General features: G+C 43.7%; 1 protein-coding gene across 6 annotated transcripts; it reads left to right on the top strand.

Annotated features, from left to right (window-relative positions):
* The first annotated feature begins 4,457 nt into the window (after positions 1-4,457).
* Positions 4,458-21,308, top strand: tpd52l1 (tpd52 like 1). 6 transcript variants are annotated; one of them, XM_023797131.2, is made up of 8 exons: positions 4,781-4,927; positions 12,063-12,187; positions 13,631-13,779; positions 16,451-16,552; positions 18,861-18,875; positions 19,456-19,494; positions 20,003-20,063; positions 20,153-21,308. In XM_023797131.2, the coding sequence occupies exons 1-8, from the start codon at positions 4,909-4,911 to the stop codon at positions 20,276-20,278; spliced, it is 636 nt and encodes a 211-aa protein (XP_023652899.1). In that variant the 5' UTR covers positions 4,781-4,908; the 3' UTR covers positions 20,279-21,308. The 6 variants fall into 6 exon arrangements, with proteins under 6 accessions (XP_072559315.1, XP_072559314.1, XP_072559316.1 ...); XM_072703213.1 differs by lacking the exon at positions 12,063-12,187 and having other exon boundaries at positions 4,459-4,927; XM_072703216.1 differs by lacking the exon at positions 18,861-18,875.
* The last annotated feature ends 31 nt before the right edge of the window (positions 21,309-21,339 follow it).

Genomic DNA, 21,339 nt, shown 5'->3' with positions numbered 1-21,339 from the left:
AGTGCCCAGAGCTTGTTCATTGGCGTTGGGAGTTTGGGCGAGGATCTTGGTTGTGTGCCACGGAACAGCAATCCACAATGCTCCAGGCCCGGTAAACATTAGCACCGGTCTTGCCTGTTCAGGATGACAGAAGCTCTTGTGTTGTCATGCGGGCTCAGCAAAGTTGCCGTCCTACTGAGGATGGATGTGTCATTAGCTTGTTTGTCATATACACAAGCTCAGCCACATCTGGCCAACATGTTCTCCATGGGTGTGCACCTGCTGTGACTCTGGTCACTACAGTAACCTATCAGGCTTGGCCCCTGCTCACCATGTGCAGTCTCACGTAACAAAATCAATCCATGAAAAGCGACAGTGCGCTAACATGACAGCAAGCATTATATAACACATCTCCTTTCCCGTTGCCGTTGTCCATCCAGCCCCTAACAGATGGAAGGCCATGAATACTGTCATTCATTGTTAAAGCTCACACGCCAGCATGCTCTCCGTACAGCATGCATAGCTTAATTAAACTCGTAAATTTTACGGAGTTCTGAGGGACCTATATAATACTGATCAACCATGACAGTGACACTATATAGGTCCCTCAGAACGTCATAAAATTTACTAATTTAATGCCACTTACTGTAATGCATATACCAATATACTGTACTGTTACTCAACCTGGACAAGGAGAAGTAAATAGGAGAGGGACACTGTCTTCATCCTCATGAGGAAATTGCTCTCTGTGAGACAAAGCAAACACAATAAAGAGCAATATAAAGAGAGCAGGCTTGGGGTCAGTCAGCACCCCTGCTGTGTTTGGGTTTAAGGGTCTTGCTCAAGGGCTAAACAGTTGAATCACTGTTGACCATGGGATTTGACCCAGTGACCTTCTGATCCCGAGCACAGAGGCCCTACCCCCAAAGAGAGGTATACAAATATCCTTTAGTTTACAGTAAATTTACTCTGGGGGGGAATGAGCAATGCATCAAATTGTCCACAATTACCACGGATAGTTGAACAGTTGAATTGACATGAATAGTTGTACCATCCATCCAATATCATCAAAGACTATACAAGTTTAAGCAGATACCTCATAAATAAAGATTGTGCCTATGGTTTCACACAAAGTTAGTTTGCATTTACGATGCTAAGTTAATATTTTAAAAAATGACAATGTGTATACCCAATTACACTGTCCTGATCACCCAGGTCTGGTCAACCTCACTAGGACAGAACCAGCCACACAAACCGGACATTTTTTTAACAGATCAGAAGAAAGTTTGTGAGCTTGGGGGTGTCTGTTCCACAGTTTCTGTTCAGCACCTTTGTAGAGAGAAGGTATATAATGTATGGGGGTTGGGCTTGTATTGAAGCATCCTTGAAACTTGAATACACTCTTCATCTCATGCAGGGACCAAGAGGAAAACAAATTATTTTACTGTGCTACCTCCAGGCCCCCCGTCAACCTTTCCAGGGTAGATAGATAGAAGGATGGATGGATGGATATGCCTTAGGTTAACATTTAGGATTTTCTCCAAGAGGCATTCATTTATATGTTGCTCAATGATTCAAAAGTAGAAAGAGAACTTGATAAATTAAAATCTTAAGGACTAAATCTGTTTTGTAGACTGTAGAGGCGTGACAGTTGGGAAATTCTCCTTCACATTCCTCTCAGCAGCATAACATTTACTGAAGGATTTCCTGCCCCATTTTAGCCCAAGCTAATCTTTTGCATATGAGATTTTCTACCGACTTCCTTTTTACCCTCACAGTTCACATTTGAGAGCTGCCATGTGACCCGATCCCATCATTACTATGACCTTCTTTAAGGGGGCGGGGCCACAGGGGCACTGGCCCCAGCTGAAAGCTGATTGGCCCCTGCAGTGCTCCCTCCCCTGTCACTCACTGATTCAAAACATGTCAGTGGCTAAAGATCAGCCCCTATTAAAAACAAATTTGAATCGGACCTATTTATAAACTATTTGCATTTAAATTTAGTGTTTTTGGACTAAATAGGACACTACTGCTATTCTTCTACCTCTATTGCATGTTAATTCCAATGATGCCTTTTTATTTCGTGAACTCAGTCATGCCTAATTGACGTAGCTGGATTGAGCAGGAGCTTGGTGTGGGGACAGACGGCAGCTGGATCTCCGCCATCACACATCGTCATGCCAATGAATCCCCGGCTCTGCGACACAGATGCTTCAATTAAATAAACAGCTGGACATCGTCGGGACTGATTGGACCCAGCGAGACGGCTGGGCGGATTCCAGAGGTGCGAGACGAAAATGAGATGTCCACTCCTGGTATATGGTTCTGGAATCTTCAGCTTGCGGGGGGGGGGGGTCAGGCTTTGCTTTCATTTTCATTTTGTGCGCTTTTTTCGGAATACCATTCTAAGGGGTGTCAATCCTCATTTATTTGCTTTTTTCAAACTAAGACGCCCCCCACCACCACCACCACGGCGGTTCCTATTCCATCAAATGCAGCAGGCTACCCCGGGTTCGACGGCAGCAGCCCTTCAGAAATGGGGTCGCCGTCATCTTTTTGATGGCTGTCGGTGCTCCTGGGACCCCAGGTCCATTCACTACTTTAATAAGCCATTAACATGCCTGCTGTCTAATGAACCAACTCTCTGGCTGCGCATCTGTAGTTCATCTGCAACTGTGGCCTCCGGTTGATCTTACATAATAACTCTGTAGATCTGCCCATTACACTGTCCAGCATCTCTAATCCATCATTTCATTTACTATCTGATTCTTTTAAGCTTATGCTGCATAGCCCAGAATTACACACTATAAGCTGAGTTTCCATTTAGCAAATCAATGCCTGACTGCGCGTCACCAGTGAAAGACAGTCGCAGCAGATGCAGTAACAGCTTACTAACACAAGAGGGAGCCAAATGTAAACAATCCATAAATACCAATGTCTTACAATAAGTAAAATGTCAGTATTAAAAACTATAATTCAGCATAGAATACACATTCTATAAATATTCTACACTTGTCTAAAATATTGCATCTGATGTAAGACACAACTCCACTCTCCTACATTACACAATTTACATGAGTTTAAAACAGTGTTTGAATAGCAAATTTTGTTTCAAATTTGGTGAATCGCTTGTTCTTCTCTACGGTCCATTCTACCCATTAATCCATGTGAATACAGAGCAGTTGGCAGAGTGCGTTCACCATTGGGCTCTTGAGCAAGGCCCATAACCCCAATTGCTCCCAGGACTGGCTGGCCCAGGGCTTTGAACTGGCAACCCTCTGAGTCCCAACCCAAAGCGCCCCACCCCCAGATAATTTTTCGCTTAAAACCTTTTCGGTCAGTTCATAATTTGATATATTATTTTACTGTTGTCTTTATAATTATTCTAAAATGTAGAGAATAGTAAAAAATAAACCTTTCTGTGGCTGGGTGTGTCCAAACATTTGACTGGCGCTGTGCATAACTCTCTTAAAGCAGCATGTGACATAAACAGCGGGAAGCAAGAATCATGTTAACAGACTGAGGCGGGATACTGACACCAGGTGGAACATATGGGTCACTGGCTAAACGATCGCTGTTTACAGCAGGACAGCTCAGGAGTCCAGTCTGTCTTGAGTTGCTCATTGCTGCTGAAGTTCATTTACATGCAGGGGTATAATTAGGGGGTGGTTGGGGGGCTGGGCAGAGGGCTTATAGCGACCCTGGACCCGTTGTGAGGTACGTATCAACCTCTGACTTGTGACAATGACGTTAAATGTTCCTGTTTGCAGTTTGCCATCGTCTTTAAGCTGTATTAGTGGTATTATAAAAACATTTAGGAGTGTCACAAAAAAAGCACCAATTTGCGCATTTCAGGGTACCATTACTTAATTGCCACTGGGGATGTTCCCTCAAGGGTCTGCCAATTGTACCCTAACTGTAGGTAACTGTACATTTTAGTATAATTCAAGGTACAGAAATGAACTTTGAGGAACAAAGTGGAAACATTAATGTTGTTTGCACTTTGGGGAACAAAACTGTACCGGGGCTGTACCCATTTTCGGACATTGTAGCCTTTTTAAAAACAATTCTTTCTAACCCATAATGAATCGGACTTATTTTACCTTAAAATAAAAATGAAAAACCGTGGGACATACGCCAGCACCAGTCCAACAACAAATAGATAAATATATATATATATATATATATATATATATATATATATATATATATATATATATGATAAATAAATATATTACATTAAAATAGTTATCAGTCAAAGGAAGATCAAGACGCAGGCGAAGTGACACAAACTAGATCCTAAAGTAAAACTAAAGTACCTACACTAACTCAGCACTAAGACCATCGTCTAACTTCCATCTAAATTAATCCACATTTTATACTGCCAGTACACCTAAACTCTCCATGCGGATCCACAGCTACACGACTCCGGTGCAGTCATTAGATAATCCACACAACACAGGAAAAAAACACCTTAAATATACAATTCGTACCACATCTATAGGCTTAATCAGGAACCTCAAATAAATGCAGAAAAATGATTTCAGATTCCGCTCATTCAGCAAGACAGTTGGTGTTTATGAACCATCGAAACGAAGCCTTGAAAGCAGCGCAGATAAAACACGGCGAGATCACTTCCCATAATCATCAAACGCGCTATACGCTTCGTGGCAATGCGGAGCTTCATCGTGTGCACTGGTTTTCCGTGCGCGTATCGCGGGCGGCGCACTGGCTTCCAGCGCAGACTGGGAACACGCTCCGCCCAGGGGGTGGCGGCGAAGCTGACAGCCAAGGAGATGGTGTAAACACCGGCTCTAAAGGAGCCTCACGGATAGTACAGGGGCTGCACGCAACGATCTCCGAGAAAATAGACAAGGAGCTGTACTTGATCGGAGTACTGGACCAGTACCGCACTGGGACGCCGCATACATGGAGTACAGGCAACAGGGTGAGTGCGCTGCAATTTCATACTACAGGTGGCAAGACAGCGTCAAAAATCAAGTTATTTCCTTGCACACTAAGAGATGAAACCTGTACTGCTGTGCCATTAGTTGAACGAATGGCTTCTGGTAGAATTGCACTGAAATCCGAAGTCATTTGTCACGTAACTAAAACGACGCCGGCATATTTATCATGATCGATGGGTATAACTATGGTTCTAACTGTGGTTCTATATATATAAATATTTATGTAAGACCGTGTATTTTATACTTACTTTTATGTTTATATGTCTATATAATACGTAAAACATGATTCTTCAACGGGCAATTGACTGGTTAATGAGTAACTTCGATATATTTTTATTAACGCATTCTCGATAAAAACGTTATTTAGAGAGAACTGAGATGCTTATTTCCATCATCTGCCATAGCGGAGAAAGAAAAAGAATAAAAACTTACCAAAAAATGTAGGTCATACACGCGAAGAAAAGTTTTTATTGTTCTATTTTGTTCCTTTACCTTGGCTGGACAACGTTAAACCAAATTAGCTGAGCTGAAAGCGACTTAAGGTCTGACCTCATCCATTAACCATATGATCGACTCACATGATCACCTGACCTGAACTTAATTGAACTATTGTGCGTGTTGAGTGTCCCCCAGTAAAAAAATATAATCTCTTATGGTAAGTATACGGGTCCACTGACACACTACGATCTCTGACACAGTCTAGAAAAACAGAAGTAAAGGGTAATGAGATCTTTTAAAAGGTGTTGAATCGCAGTAGTGGCCGTAGCGCGCCGCATGTATTGTGGTTATTCCGCTGTGGCGTGATGCTCTGTCCCCATGACATGTGCGTGTTTGTGATTTGCTCTCTTGTCTCTTGTCTTGTCCTGGCCGTTTGGATCTTTAATGGGACAGAACTGTACTCTAGCGTTTTGACCCAATGGGGTAAGACGTGAGAAGTGATGCGTGTTTCTCAGAGACATCTTTCCGGGAGCCAACCTGTCCTTGATCTATTATTATTATTATTATTATTAAAATTATTTTGTTATTATTATTATTATTATTTATTTTTCTGCGTGTTTCTATTTCAAATCTTCCTCTGTGTATTTTTGCACCTGCATGACGTGAGTGAAAAATATACTTCCCGCTAACTGATAAATTTCGTTACTGTATGATATTTTATAAATAACAGCGGCGGGGTCAGTGATGCGAGTTTGACGGTAAACCGCCAGGTCTTCAGTATTAACCTGTAGCACTGACCAGGGGTGTAGCCAGAGACGAGTGGGGGGAGGGTGATGGTAAACCATTCAGGACTTAAACCAATAAATATGCATTGATTTTGGGGTGGAGGTGGGGGGGGGGGGGGGGGGGTTGTTACCCCTGGACACCCCTGGGTGAGAAATTGTTCGCGATAAATTTCACAAAGATGACATGATATTTCCTTCACTTTTCTGCAAAACCATGAAGGAGAAAGAGGAGAGCTGAGACCAGGTATGCTGAATGTTTTATGACGGTCCTTTATCTTTGGTGATCTTGATAGATATGGATGGACCTGCTGTTCCTTGTAGAATGTGAGAATTTGGAACATTCTCATGGAAAGAACGTCTGTTGCGCAGACTAACTGAATCCTTTAGATATATGTAGTTGTGAGATAGATTATGCTTGATTCAGGTGATATGGTGTGTAATTGTTCTAGGTGCTTATTCTAGACAACATTAAATGAGCACACTGCCGGAACCCATCAATACAAGGAAGCTGCTTTTAACTGACAGCTCATTAATATTTGTTCAGCATTAAAGAATGATTTGCCTGGGATACTCATTTGCATGGACTGACATTTGTACTAAACCTAGTACAATGGATGGAGTTAGATGCAGTAAGATTATCCCTGTGGCTGTTTAATGCAGCAGTAACCAAATTATGTAACATTTTGGAAAGGTAGCATTCAGCTGTTGCTTCACCGTCATTATGTACGTAATTATTTTATGTTTATTTTTTAATCTTTATCTATTATTAGCTGCTGTGACCAGGTGGTGCTTAAACTGTAGGACAAACTGAGAGCTCAAACTGTCCCAAAACGAGGAGTAGTGGACATATTTCCTGGGTAATTTACTGTCGGGCTGGATGCGGCGACTTTATGTGACGTTTGACTGAAGCTCGGTCAGTTTGTGCTGTACAGTAGAAGTAAAATCACTCGACAGAAACACTGTAGCTTGTTTTGAATCGTTTGAATATAATCTGGAGATTGTAGACAGATTACATAACAATTCCTTGCCGGAAAATGTCAAAGATGTCGTCAGTATATTGCTGCGCATGTTAGCTGAGGGCAGGCAATCAGAGACTGCTTTGTGTCCGTCACTGGGGGCTATAAGTGACCTAAATGCTTGATTTATGTTTTTTCCAATAATCAGTCCGGGGAAAAGGCCCTTCTTCTGTCGCTTTAGTAGCCTTGACGCACACGTTCACTCCTGACGCTCTAGTAGGCAGATTCATAGCTGTAACCTTCCCTGTAGCCTTTGGGTTGTGGCTAATCTGTCATCGCCTGGTCACACTGAGGCTGTGACAGCACCAAGGGACCTCAGCTGGCCCCAGACTGTCCCGCCCACAAACTGGCATCGCAGCCAGAAGGCCGCCCTTTCAGATTATCACCTGGATAACAATGTGTGGCGTCGGCACGTGCCCAGTTAGGCAGGTGGCAGGTCGTTGTAACCGACCAACAGAGTTAAACACCAAATGCCGAATAGCATGTCAATGTGGAAATGAGTGCATCCAATAAGTTGACTTTATTATGACACTCCGTTTCTGAAAACTCTTTTCCGCTATAGTAATCCATTCATTCTTTGTAACTCCATGTCCAGTACAGGGTCACATGAGCCTGGTGTGAATCGCAGGATTCATATGGTTGGAAGGACACCCTGGATGGGATGCCAGTCCATCTCCGAACACACACATACACACACATACTATGGACAGCTTAGAAAAAACTATGGTTCCATCCTTCCATCCATCTTCTAAATAGAGATGAAAATTTAAGGTCCAGAAAGTAAAAATCCAGGCCAGGATTTTGTTTCAACCAACTAATTGAGTTGTGACTGTGATTCTTTATACTCAATTGGTTGGTTGAAAGAAAAATCTTGGTCTGGATTTGTACTTTCTGGACCTGAACTTCATATTTCTGCATCTGAGTATTAATCCAGAGCAGGACTGCAGGACACCAAACACCAAGAGCCATATTCCTTATTTTTTTAATTTAATTACTATGGTCCCGGGATTGATAATGAATTGAAGATGTGGGTGTATATCTTGCATATTTCCGCTTTTGCACATCTCAGTTTTCCAGCTGCCTCTCTGAAGGGCTTTGTGCTGTAAACTGCCGCTACAACGACTCAACAGAGATCTTCGGACAGTAGAGACCCACCGACCTGGCCGGCAAACACGATGTGGAAATGTTCTAGTCTGAATCAAGATGACGCAGGACCTGGGTGGTGCTGCAGCGGCAGTGAGCTCTTCCTCTCACCCAAACACTAGCTTCTGGTTTGCTTTTTGTTTCCCAGTCATTTTCTTGTGGTGAAAGGCTTTACTGTAAGGGAACGTGAAAGAGGAATACATTCACCATCAGAAAAAAAATAGGAAAATATAATGTTTGCATAGCGGTTATAAAGCCTTTCAAATACTACACACATTTCTTAAGCATTGCCCTCCAAGGACATTCGTTGATATAATTTCAAGAGGATTGTCTCACTAGATCCCATTAAAAAAAATGTTAGTTTAGTTTGTGCAGTATGGAGACGGAGCTGAATTTTGAAGTATAAATATGCTTTCAGAAAAGATAATGTTTTACATTTTATTTTATTTTTTTAGTCTTCAGTCTTGTAAAAGTTTTCATGGTTTTGTGACTTTCTGAGATTATTCGTGTAGAATTCACTTCACCCCTAGTACTGTTTACTATGGAGCTGGACGCAAAAAAAGTTTTAGAAAAGTGCAGTTCGGCAAGAGGGCACAGATGAAGCAGAGCTTCTTACGGCAGCGAAGGTCACCTTGATTCCTTGTTATGTTTGATAGGGTTGATACGGCATGTGACAAGTAAGTAAACAGAATATGATAATTATGAGATCTGTGGAGTAGGAGGCATGTTGCTAAGCAACATAATTACAGTCAGCGGTTAGGGGAAGCTTTTTAAAACGAGCTGTTGTTCCGTTTCTTTTGCAGTAAGGTACAGAACTCTGTGAAAAGACAGACTAAATCTGATCTGATTAAGCTACCCTAAAAATGTTTATCCGCATCCAGATCATTTAACATTTACCAGCATCTGAAATTCTCTAGCAAATGAGGAATCTGAGTACAGTAGTTTCTAGAAAAAAATATCTCTTTTTTCTTAGATTTTAAAGACCCACTTGATTTTATTCTAGATGGATGGATGGATGGATGGATGGATGGATGGCACTTCAGTGTAGTTTTGCACTTGCCTAAGGCTTTTCCTTACATTTTTCCTTCGGATCAGGACCCATTTAATTATATTAGTTATTTCTCCTCTGCCAGAACAGATAAATCACCATCGCCAAGGAGAATCTGATCGTTATCAAAGAGCAACAGCATTTGGATCCTCTCTTTAACACCTAATTCCAGCATCCTCGAAAAGCTTTTCCTGCAGTCAATAAAAATAGCATTTCTGGATTAACTGAGTAAAATCTAGATTATTTTCAGTGAAATTTTTCATCCTATAACAACACTGAGATAAATTGACTGAGGAGTTTGCTGTGGTATATTTTTTGCATGTAACCTTTTCTTTCCTTTTCCATACCTGGTGTACAGCACCCTGTCCTTCGTTTATTTAAACCCATTTCTGAGGATAATAGTTCCCTGTGCCACCTGCCACTCTGACCCGTTTAGATTCAGCATCCATGTGTATCAGAGCACAGGGCACAGTGTCTGTTTGCGGTGTCAGTCGGGCCTGCAGTTGTGGCAGCGCCCTTTCCGTGGCAGAGCAATATGGCGCCGGCCTGTTCTTGTGAAATATTCCAAGATGACTAGACCAAGAGTGGAACGCTCCTGTTTCAGGAACCCGTTTGTGACTGATAGAATGCTCCCGGCTTTGGATATAGCGAGGGATGAAAATGAACACCTCGCTCTCACAGACGTGGGTCGCTTTACACATTTAACTCCCGGGGACAATGCCGAACGGGGCATAATTACGAATGAATGAATTGACAGGATAGCATTTAACCTGAAGTAGCAGTTAGCTGGAAGCTTGCTGGCTGCCTGTATCACAGCATGATGCGAGTCTCACTGAGCCCTGGTTTCCTTCGGTTGCTTCATTGCCTTGTCGGCGCTCCTACAAAACATTTCTTTGGTAAAGAGCCATCTTACCAATACTGATTTCACTGTCTGACTCATTTTCTGTAAAAATATGAGTTTTCGGTAAGCAATGTTGCCCACGCCCTTAATTCTAGACCCCCCAAGGCAGAAAGAAAGGTACAATAAAATTAAACTGGTTGTTGTTCTACTTTTCAACATCTCAGAAATCTTGGAAAATCTCCAGGACTTTGTTTTTAAAATAGATCAAACTTTTGGTAGAGGGACACAATTTATTCATTTTGACTGTCGTTTTTGAAAGTACACATATAATACAGTCATCTCCCTGTGCTTGTCATGGCATCCAGGGACCTTCCTCTATTTGCATCTTGATCTCTTCATTAGATCAGCCGCTCTGTACTCGGGCACGATGAGATATTTGTACGTGACTGAGATCCTCCCAAACATATTCCCTGTGATGTTAATGTGTTGACATTCAGAATGCAAACTAAGTTTGCCTTCTTTGTATTTAGATAGTGTGTGTCTCTGCAGGTTATGACTCATTAACCAGTAGGTCACTGGTTCGAATCCCATGTGATTTCTCCATTGAGTCCTTAAGCAAGGCTCTTAACCCGAATCGTTCCAGGCACCAGCTGACCCGACGTTCTTAACTGTATGTTGTTTTGGATAAACATGTAAGCTAAGTAAACAAATGTGAAAGTCTTTAGCTGACTTTGTAATGTTTGGTGAATTGTGGGTCGAGTTCAGTACTGCTCCTAGCCCACGTGGTGCCCTAGGCGACCGTCACCACCAGCGCCTCCCGTCTAAGGCAAGTGAAACTGACTGGCAAGTCGGTGCCCCCTAAGAAGTTGTTGCCCTAGGCAGCTGCCTATGTCACCTATAGCACTGACCAGCTCTGGTCGTGTTAAACTCCCAATTTAACACGACTGCTTAACACAGCTTCTCAAGATCGATCACTGTGGAAGCACACGTTCTTTCTCAGGTCCAGATCAGGCAGTCAGATTAGGGGAATCGATCATTGTTTTATTGCCACCCCTCTGCTGTCTGCTGAGCCGAATCCATAACTCTGCGTAAATCCCATTTACTGGCTAATATGTCTCAGTCTTTGTAGCAGACCCCTTAAATATAGAGGCAAGGCTTGTGGCTGCTTCTCGCAACAGTCGTTCATTAGGTGCTGGAAAGGTGCACTTTGTCACTCAGTGTAAATCTGTTTTCAAGTGACTGCCATCTAGGTACATCTGGAACCCCTTCATGTATAAGGGTATCTGGCTCATTTGGGGCTGCTTGATTCAGATCTGCCTGGTCAGCGGCTCTTTTTTTCATTTAAACCTGCTTTGTTATTCAGAGATTTAGTCCAATTTTAATATCCAGGGCTTCTAAACACATTTGGAACAATGTGGTTGCTCCTTTTCCTCTATTCCCCTTTTTCAGCGGCATCCTTCAATTATGTATGAAGGAAGATAAATTTGTGATGGGAGCAGGAAATAACAAGGAGAATTCTGTGGATCTTTGTCCTTCTGTGCCCTGTTTAAACAGCCCCAAAGTCAAGCTGTAATAAAACCACTTACACAGGAATGTGAATATTTGGTTACCTTATGCCTTAATGTTCATGTGGAGCTCATGGTGCTCCCTGAGTGCACTGTGAAGGTTTTAATCTTCTCATTTTTCCGCCTTGTGGTGCAAATCCTTGTCCTTTTTGTTTGTAGCTCTATGTGTTACGTTTGCAAAGTTCGTTTGTCTTTTTCGGGAAAAACCTGCATTAGGGAATTTGGTTGGTATTTTTCCCCTGGGTTTGATTCTTATCGTTCCTCTTGCACTCTGTCCCAGTCTTTCTGGAACCAGAGCCTCTGAAGGAGTTGGATGAAGATCTGGTGTCAGACTTGGAACTGAACAATGGCATCACTCTGGAGGAGAGGGAGGAGAGGGAGGAGATGCAAGCAGAGCTGGCCAAGGTAGCCATGTTTGCCATCATTATGCACCGTACTAGACCATGAAATGAAATTAAATGAAATGGGGAAATGAAATTTAAAAGGAAATGAAATGACACTTTGTTTGCCATTTGCCATTTGCATAAGGTACACTGGATTGCTTCTTTTCACAAATCCCATCCTGTTCTCCTTTCAGATATACTGTACACATACAGTGCTCATAGAAAGTCTTGGGACGCTTGCTTAATTCAGCAAAAATATTGCAAATTTATTAGTTTTATAACAAATTTATTACTTAATTGAAACCCAAATTATAGTTCTAAAAGAGCTTTTCTGAGTTTAAAAAGTTTATTGGCAAGCAATCTTGTTGGATACTTTTTAATTAGTAAGACCTTTGCAGTAACATAAAACACCAAACATTTGTGTTGAGTATCCCATTGGGAGCCAATGACCACAATTGTGATTAAAAACAGAATAGCAGGAACAACTGAATGAGTCAGTCAAAAATATTATGAGACAATAAATAGAAAATATCTATGTGGAAGATGTGTGCAGATATGTTAAACATTGCTTGTCAATGGACTTTGTTATGAAGCCATTAAATATGCAACATTTTTGTAGAATTAAGTAAGCATGCCGAGACTTCCTATGAGCAGTGTATATACAGCTGAGAGAGGAGTGCGTGTGTTGGGTCAGGGCATTCATCCGGCAGCCCTGCAGCATAGCTCACAGGATGAACGCCGCCCGGTTTGCACACGTGCCTGATTTCGGGTGAAATCAAAGTATTCCTGCATGCCGGACGCATTTTGTCGTGCATGTGCGCAGTGACAATAAAGTTCACTTTGACTTTTGACTTTTAGGGCATTGATTGGATCAAACAGTGCGACAGATGGGGGTGGGCGGAGCTCTAGGATAAACAGAGGCTAAGGCCACGTGACAAGGCAGCTCAAGATCTGGGTCCCGCGGTGATGCTCCTATGACAAGTGGCTCATAATAATTGAGTAATTTTGAAAAATATTGTAAATAAACAGCTCAAGGAGGGGGTAAAATGCAAAAAATATATATTTTACCCTTTCTTTAGATGAAAGGAACTGCTACAAAATTATGGCAACAACAATATTAATTGAAGCAAGTGCAAGGAACGTGACTTGACCATTTCTTGGAATTTCCATGCTCTAAATGCTAATGCCTTTCATCCGTGAAACACACCCTACACAGTTACTTAGCTGAGAGCCGAGGAACATTGTCCATTGAGGATTAATATAGTCTATTCTTGGGTGGTGTCTGCTGACTGGCGCTGTTGGTTATGAATCCATTAGCTAAAGAACAAGTTCCACTTCTGCAGATGTATCTTCCTGAGATTAGATGGTAATATAAAACCCCAGCATCTTTGGCATGAACATGGCAGAGATCCATCAGACCAACAAGCCATTAAATATCTTTGACACCCTTGTCTCCGTACCACAGCTGGAAGAAGAAATCGCCACCCTGAAGCAAGTCTTGGCCGCCAAGGAGCAACATCAAGCTGAGTTGAAGCAGAAGCTGGGAGTAACGCCCCTCAGTGACTTGCGGCAGAACTTCAGCAGGAGCTGGCATGATATGCAAGCTTCCACAGCGTAAGTGCATTGACGCCCACCGCTCTCCTCCAGTCCTCTTCCAACTTATCCCATCATGCAACGTTTTGTCTTCTGCAAATGTATACCTAATTCTCCACTGATATCTTCTGACAATACATTATCAATAGAGCAGGCTGTTTCCATCGCACAGATGTTTATACAAACACTTGCAGATGCCTAAATTGCAATGCTAGTGAAAGTGAAAGGTCGGTGAGTTACAGTTATTTACATGTCATGCAAAGTCTTTCAGAAAGACCAGGACTTTGGCGCACTCGTCACTGCGCACACCTGGGTCTGACATGGCTGGCGGGGAAAGACTTCCCGTATTGCCAGTTTCTTTTTCTCACTGAATGCTGAAGTTCCACGAAGCTGAGCTCTCCACAAGTTTCATTTCTGCTTCCTCTTTGTCCTCCAGCAGTAGGCTAAGTGCTGACATTTGGCTAATGCTTAGATCTGATTAGTCATCTTGACCTCTTCTTTTGCTCAGGCCCACTACAAGGTCTTAGTGGTAACGCTGGTATCTGTGTGACTTTAACACTGGTCACCAGGGTAGGAATCCATGGAACCAGACTTGGGGAAGCAGACAGTGAGTCAGATGAATAATGTTTATAATACATTAAATCTGAAGTGGAAATAAACAGCTAATTAGCCAAAACTCTCATTACTAGAGCCAGATGGTATGCAAATGTGATTTCCTTTAGTAGGCAAAGTAGTATTATTTCATTTTTTAAAATAATTGTAGCAACACTATCAAATTTAACCTTCAATCAACTTGATTTGTGTGATTTCTTAAGGCTCAAAAGCACTATTTAGTTTAGTCCATTTAATCTTCATTAGTGTGAATTTTTTCTTAGTTTGTTGATTTATTTATATACTTTCTGCAGTAAAATGGGCTCTCACTCTGCTTGATACATTCCTCTTTTCATGCACCAGAACAAGAACCTAGAGAAATGGGGTCTTTGAGCTCTGAGTGTACCTGCGATGGTGAACGAGCAGTCAAGCCAGCCATGTGCAAAAAGCAAAGAAGGGATGAGGGGGCATGTATTGTGATGCCCCTGAGGTGTTTTTCTCTTGTCAGCGGAAATAAGCCAATACAAAGAGTTATGTGGAGTAACACAGGCTAATGCTTCCTCTCTGGGGTCAAGCAAGCCTGTTAGCACTGTTACATCATCAGCAAGCCTGTTTGCACTGTGACATCATCAGTAAGCTTGTTTGCACTGTGACATCATCAGTTTCTGACCTCAGCAGTGCTAGTTTACTTAGTAAAAATCTGTGCTTGACAAACCAGTTTAAATCTCCTTTAGCTGGGTGCAAGTCTGCTTAAAATATGGATCATGTTGCAGTTCTGCAATTTCGCTGATCATTAATTAATTGTTCCAGTGAACAGTATAGTTACTTGGTTACTGAATCACTAGCCTGTCACTTGCTGTTTTCAATGGGTCCTATTCTGAGATAATGGTTGCCATGGCGCCGGCCACCTGGGACAAAGGTCCTAGAGATCTAGTTGCAGTGCTGGGATCATTGACCAAGAGGGTGTCCTCCATAGGTAACAAATATGGCACAGAGGTGCGGGGTTCACAGACTGTACCTCAAACCTTCAAACCAGTAGATTTCCTTCAAGTATGGATATGCAGAAGCCTGACAGTCTGATGGGTATCCACCACCTGACCCTGGCAATCATGTGAACAAGGTCACAACAAGGTCACTCAACTTTGGTTTCTCTGTGATTTTGTTGACTTCTACACAACAAAGAGATTTAAAGACTCTGCTGTTGTATATTTAAAATGCCTTGACAAGCATTGTTTAAAATTGGGATAGTGGCTTCTAAGTGGCACTAGCCCTTAAAATAGCCCTTTTATCAACTTGACTTTCTTGGAGAGGATGAAGACGTGAGATTGCTTCCGGGCAGCATGGAGACATTTTCACCACAGCGTATAGTTTTACGTGCCACTGGTTTCACTAATGCACTGCTCTCCCTGAGAGCCCCAGAGGACGTCGCTCTGAAATTCATCCTGCAGCCCAGGCTGTTAGATGAGGAAATGGAGGAAAAATCAATCGAAGTCCTTGATTGGCCTAGCCTTGGGAGATATTTTTGGGATTCTCATGAAGGATATTAACCTGGGTGGCCGAGGGAACAGCATCATGCTGGAATTTGATTGGACATCTGTTCCCTGTTTTATATTTTTGGATTTCATTTGTGACCCAGCTTTTCTTCAGAGGAGAGTCAGACATGTAAGGTGGGGGGGGGGGGGGTTCTCTTGCTGCTGTTTGTATTGAAATGTCATTGGTTTTATCCAGATCCCTCCACGTTTGATTTGTTGGCTGTGAGAATAGAATCAACCTGCCGCCTGTCCAGATCCTCTCAGCCGACCCCCCTGCCACAAATGTAACTGCTGTAGCTCTTCTTAGTGAAATTAGACTTGATATACTGGCACACAGCCCCTCCCCCCCCCCGGGTGCCCCTTGGCCTGGGATAATCTTCCTTGCCATCACCCTCTAGCAGAAAAGTAGTTATGGGAGATGGACAGACGGACGGACGGGACCAGACCGGACCAGACCAGACCGGACCGGACGGACCGGACCGACTGACTGACTTGACTGATTGACTTGAACATTTTCAGCATGACTACCCAGGCCCAGTCACCGATGAGCCTGTGCTGTCTCTGGACAGGTACAAAAGGACCTCGGAAACACTAAGTACGGCCGGGCAGAAGACCACAGAGGCTCTCAGCACCTTGGGCACGGCGATCAGCAGGAAGCTGGAGGACGTCAGGTACGGCGGGGGCCATGCTCCCTCCCCCTTTACTGATCTGCACGCTACGTCCCCAAATTAGCCGCCCTACCGCACTAAACTCCCACCTCGGCAGCTCAGTGCCGTCCCCGGTGTCTCCTAACCCTGTCTGACTGCTACAGTCCACCATGGCAACCGGGTGCGGGGGGGGGGTGCGGGGGGGTGCGTGCGGTAGTGCAGCTCACGTAAGGCGCTGAAGATAAGCCGCTTCCCTGGGGCCTCGGTGCTTTAACGGTCCCTCATTTCCGTCTCGTCCAGCAGCCGCGGCGCAGTGAAGGCCCCTCCCTCCTTCCCTCCTTCCCTCCCCCCCCCCCCCCCATCACGGTGGCACCGCCAGGCCCATATAATGGCCTCAGATGCCGATTTTATAACCGCACCTGTGAAAGGCGATACCTACTAGCTATGTGAGCTGACTGTGCCATAATACCCCCAGCACCAGTTCTTGTCTCCTTTTGCAACCGATAATAACTTAAATTAAAACGAATTGCTTGCTATGTTTACAGTATATGATGACTAACGGTGTTTACTTTCTGCACGTGTGGGTTTGTTTTCAGCTTGTTTATTGTCTCTGTCACTTGGAACTGTTGTAGCTTCTTTAGCATTTAGCGTAAAGGGCCGTGTTTAATGTACATAAATTATGTCTCTTTTTTTTTATTATTGCATTTGCGTGCTTGATTGTTGCAATGGAACACATGACCTCACGCTGCCCCTGCACTGCCCCTTGTTTTTCCTGCTTGTGCATCAGCTCGTTCGGCCTCCAGTTTCTGTACGGGCAAAGGTACGGTGCCGGTGTGTTTGTGTGTGACGTGGAATCGATACTTACAGTGTGAATGACCTGAAGATCTGCAGCTCCGAGTCACTGACCCTTTCGGCTCATTCGCCGATTAGTTTGGTCCGTTCGCTGGTTGAACTCCATCAGTCTCACTTCCCCAGGACTCGTGCTTCACTTACACAGACAGCTGGACTGTGACTCCTGCTTTAGGGGCACTAAGCTGCGATTGTGAAATCATATTGTAAAAAGACAGTGTTAAGAGGAGATCATTTTAAAATGGAATTTCAGTGTTAGGATTTTTTTTTTTCCCCAAGAGGACACTTTCCAGATCACATCAGCTGTCTTTCATTGAGGAATCACTGTCTTCAGCCCCTGCTGCAACATGTGCTTTCAGTGCAGCTTGTTCTGGTCACGAGCACTAAATGAGTTTGACTCCATGCTGGCAGTGTCACTGGTGCCAGCTGAACACCGCTGTTACATACTGGCAAAAGGGTGGGGGGGGGGGTGCGGTGCTCCAGGGGTTCACAGCAGCACCATCCTCACAGATAGCGCCCCCTAGCAACCACCCAGATGTACACACCAGGGATTTTGTTTTATTAACTGCCCCCCTAATTATCGAGGTCTGACGCTGCGTACGCCTGCCTTGGCTGCCGGCCCCCGCCGCTTCCCCGCATGTCGCCGTGTTGCATGCGCATTTTCGCTGTTTGACTGTCGGATTGCGTTTGGTTGGTTGTGTGGATTGATGCTGTGCACAGAAGAACCACTCAGAAAGCTGAATGCCTGCCACAGTTTTTTGTTTCTTAGTAAAGTCTGCCATTTATGAGTCTTTTAAGTTACAGTTTACTTACTTAGCAGACAGTTTTAGCCAAAGTGATATACGGTTGAGAAGCCGGGGTCAAAAATTCCCTGGACCAATTAGGAGTTAAGGGCCTCTCTCAGGGGCCCGATGGTGACATCACTCCGCTGAGCCTGGGATTTGAACCAACCACCTTCCAATCACAGGCACAGCATCCTATCCCAGGGCAAGGAAGCCACGTTTCGTCTCATTCTGCCTGTGCTGGTCATTCACATCTCCTGAATGTGTTGGTGTGTGTGTGTGGGCATCTATATATTACATTGTGGGGCCCAAATGTCCCCACAATGTGATAAAAACATGTTCTTTTGACCTTGTTGGGACATTTTTTCCTTCCCCACAAGGGGAAACTCAATTTTATAAAAATCTGTGAGTGCAGTCAAAAAACTAAAATAGTCTCGTATTTTGTTTGGTTACTTATGGTTAAGGTTATGGCTGGGTAGGGGTTAGGATTGTTGTTGCTGCGATAAGGGTTCTTCATATAGCAATGAATGGACGGTCCCCACAAAGATATGAGTACAAACGGTGAGGTGCTGGCCTGCTTGGCTTCCTTGTGGAGCTCCAGCGTACTCCAGCGACCTTCAGGGTCCAGCTCTCCAGCCTGTCCGCTGACCTGCATGAATTCTTATGCTCTTTCTCCCTGTTTCCTCCCTGTGCCTCAAAAGATCACAGGCCATCGGGTAAGGCTTCGTATTTTAATGGAGATGTTCATTTTTAATCCCTGATACTTCTACACCGTGGCACACCCCCACCCCCAGCCCCCAGCCCCCATTACTTTTCTGTGCGCATTATGTTTGCATAATAAGCAGATAGATATCACTTAGGGTTGGCCGTCACTATGGCTCAGCGTCATTTGACTTGCAAGTTACTTTTACAATATAACGTGTCAGCCCCTCAGGTTAGGAAGATGTGCTCTATAAACTATCCGCTTGTTACCGGAAGCATTGGGCAGTGGCTGTTTTCGTTTTTACAGTCCCTGACACTTAATCTTCATGAAGGAGGCAGCATGGAGCCGCCAGAGCCATCAGGGGATAAATAATTAACAGCGTTACTGCTTGACAGCTAAATATTTAATTGCGGGAGAAAGACAGTGGTGTGGTGTTTCTGTGCCTCGGCTGTGATTGGCTCAGGATTTAGGCTATTAGTGTAAGGATACTTCCTGTCGGGAGTAGAGGGCATTGGGGGGGGGGAGGGGCGGCTTGGAGATGGGCATTAATGATGTAATCCTGCTCTCACCCGTACCACGCTCTCACGGAGCAGCTACTCAATCCGGGAGTCGATGAGCATGCCTGCTATGAGGTAATCCGGTAGACTGGCTGTCATTACCACAGAGTTATACATAATCTTGGTGCATTACTGTACATATTCACCATTTTTATCCCAAAGCAACATACAATTGAGAAAGTAGGGCCAGAGTGTCTCTGGAGAAATTGGCTTTAGGGCCCGATGGTGAAAACCGGAAAACCATCCGTTTTTAGTCTCTAAACCCGCTGAATCACACCCTGCCCCCAATTAGCAGATTGTACATTAATTAGTTAATAAACTGAATCAAGTTCTTACATCTCACATCTAGCAGAATATCTCCTCTTCTCCATTTAATACATGAGGCTATTTAATAAGAATTGTGTAGATACTTGTACCCTGCTTCAATGACAACCATTTAAGTGTTTTGTCGTAAAAAATATTTATGAGAAATAATGAGTATTCAGAATTCAGCAGTAGTTTGATTCAGCTACATATGGATACAAAAAAAATCATCAATGAATGTGTATATTGCTCTTTTAACTGTTTGTATTTTTTCTTTTAGAAACTCTACCAGTTTCAGGTCTTTTGAGGATAAGGTCGAAAGCACAGTTTCCAACTTAAAGGTACATTACTTTGTTGATGTCGTTGGTCTTTGTTGATCTCTAACGAATGGCTTTCTCACCTTGTTTGCCTGAATCTGTTTCTGGATCAGTCCAAGGTGGGTGGGAACAGCAGCGGGGGAAGTTTCGAGGAGGTTCTGTCCTCCACCGCCCACGCCAGCATCCAGGAAGTCCCCACTAACGCCGTCACGAGCGAGAGCGGCGAGCGGACTTGCTAACGACTGCCGCGGGCCTGCAAGCCGTAGTTTCTTCACGGCGAGAGGATACAAGGCCCCACACGAGCACAGATAGGCGGCCAGCTCTGCTGCATGATCCTTACCCTGTGCTACCATTGTACTGAAATCCTAACCAAAAAAAATGTGTCATTTTCATGCTAATACTTCAACATTTTTGCAGTTATATAATAGTAGCACTTGTGTTCATTTTGCAGTATGGGTGTATCTGGTTAGTTTACAAGGAATGTTGACTTTCACTCCTCCTATAAAGGCACTAAAATTAAGCTTTAATTGCCGTTTGTGTGAGTATGAGTCCTGGTGCACCGGGATACTTTTTGCTCACTCTTGTCTGAAACATACAGGTAAGAGCGAAGCGTGGGGTCTGAGTATAAGGTCATCTATTCATCCCCCTGGAGCGTTTTTTTGGGGGGCTTGCAGGCCCACCAGTGACTCCAATGAGGATGGGACTCAAACCAGCAACCTTCTGGTAATAAGCACAGAGGCCTAACCCACTGAACCACACACTACTGTGGCATTTTGGTTTCAATCAGTCTCACCTGTTTTATTCTATTAGTTACCCAATGAGAATTAACATTCTAGGGTTATTTAGGTCCAGGTATGTGAGATTTACAAAAATGCGGCAGACAAACAGAGTGCAGCTCCAATCCCTGTGTGCTTTTCGCAATCAGCCAGAAAGTAATTAGGATCGAAGAACGAGACAGGCGTGCCTCTTCATCCTATCAGTACCACTCTTACCTGCTCGCACCAGAAGTCGGCATTTATTCCTTAATGGCGGATCGTCAGAAAGTCTGCAGAATGTCAGAATATTGCACTGCGAGCCTGCTGTGATCGTCACGATGGTCAAACGCTTGGCATTCTCACCGTTTCTATGGAGAAGCCCAGTGAACTTCGTAACGTCTGAAACTTTTACCAAGATGTTATATACAAGTTTGTACCTTCCGGCTAATTAGAGTATTTGGTCTGTGTCTGTACCATGCTTTGCAGTTTTAATATTAAAGTGTTTTGAGTTTGTCATGTACTGTATTTTGTTCACATTCTAAATG

The sequence above is a fragment of the Paramormyrops kingsleyae genome, chromosome 19 (genome assembly GCF_048594095.1).
Source record: "Paramormyrops kingsleyae isolate MSU_618 chromosome 19, PKINGS_0.4, whole genome shotgun sequence".
Lineage (NCBI taxonomy): Eukaryota > Metazoa > Chordata > Actinopteri > Osteoglossiformes > Mormyridae > Paramormyrops > Paramormyrops kingsleyae.
This window is presented reverse-complemented; position numbering and strand designations above follow the sequence as displayed.

Coding starts and splice junctions, on each gene's coding strand:
- tpd52l1 (XM_072703213.1), top strand. CDS start 4,517: ATGATTTCAGATTCCGCTCATTCAGCAAGACAGTTGGTGTTTATGAAC. Junction 19,495..20,002: donor ATGAGCATGCCTGCTATGAG/GTAATCCGGTAG, acceptor TTTTTCTTTTAG/AAACTCTACCAGTTTCAGGT. Junction 20,064..20,152: donor GCACAGTTTCCAACTTAAAG/GTACATTACTTT, acceptor TTTCTGGATCAG/TCCAAGGTGGGTGGGAACAG.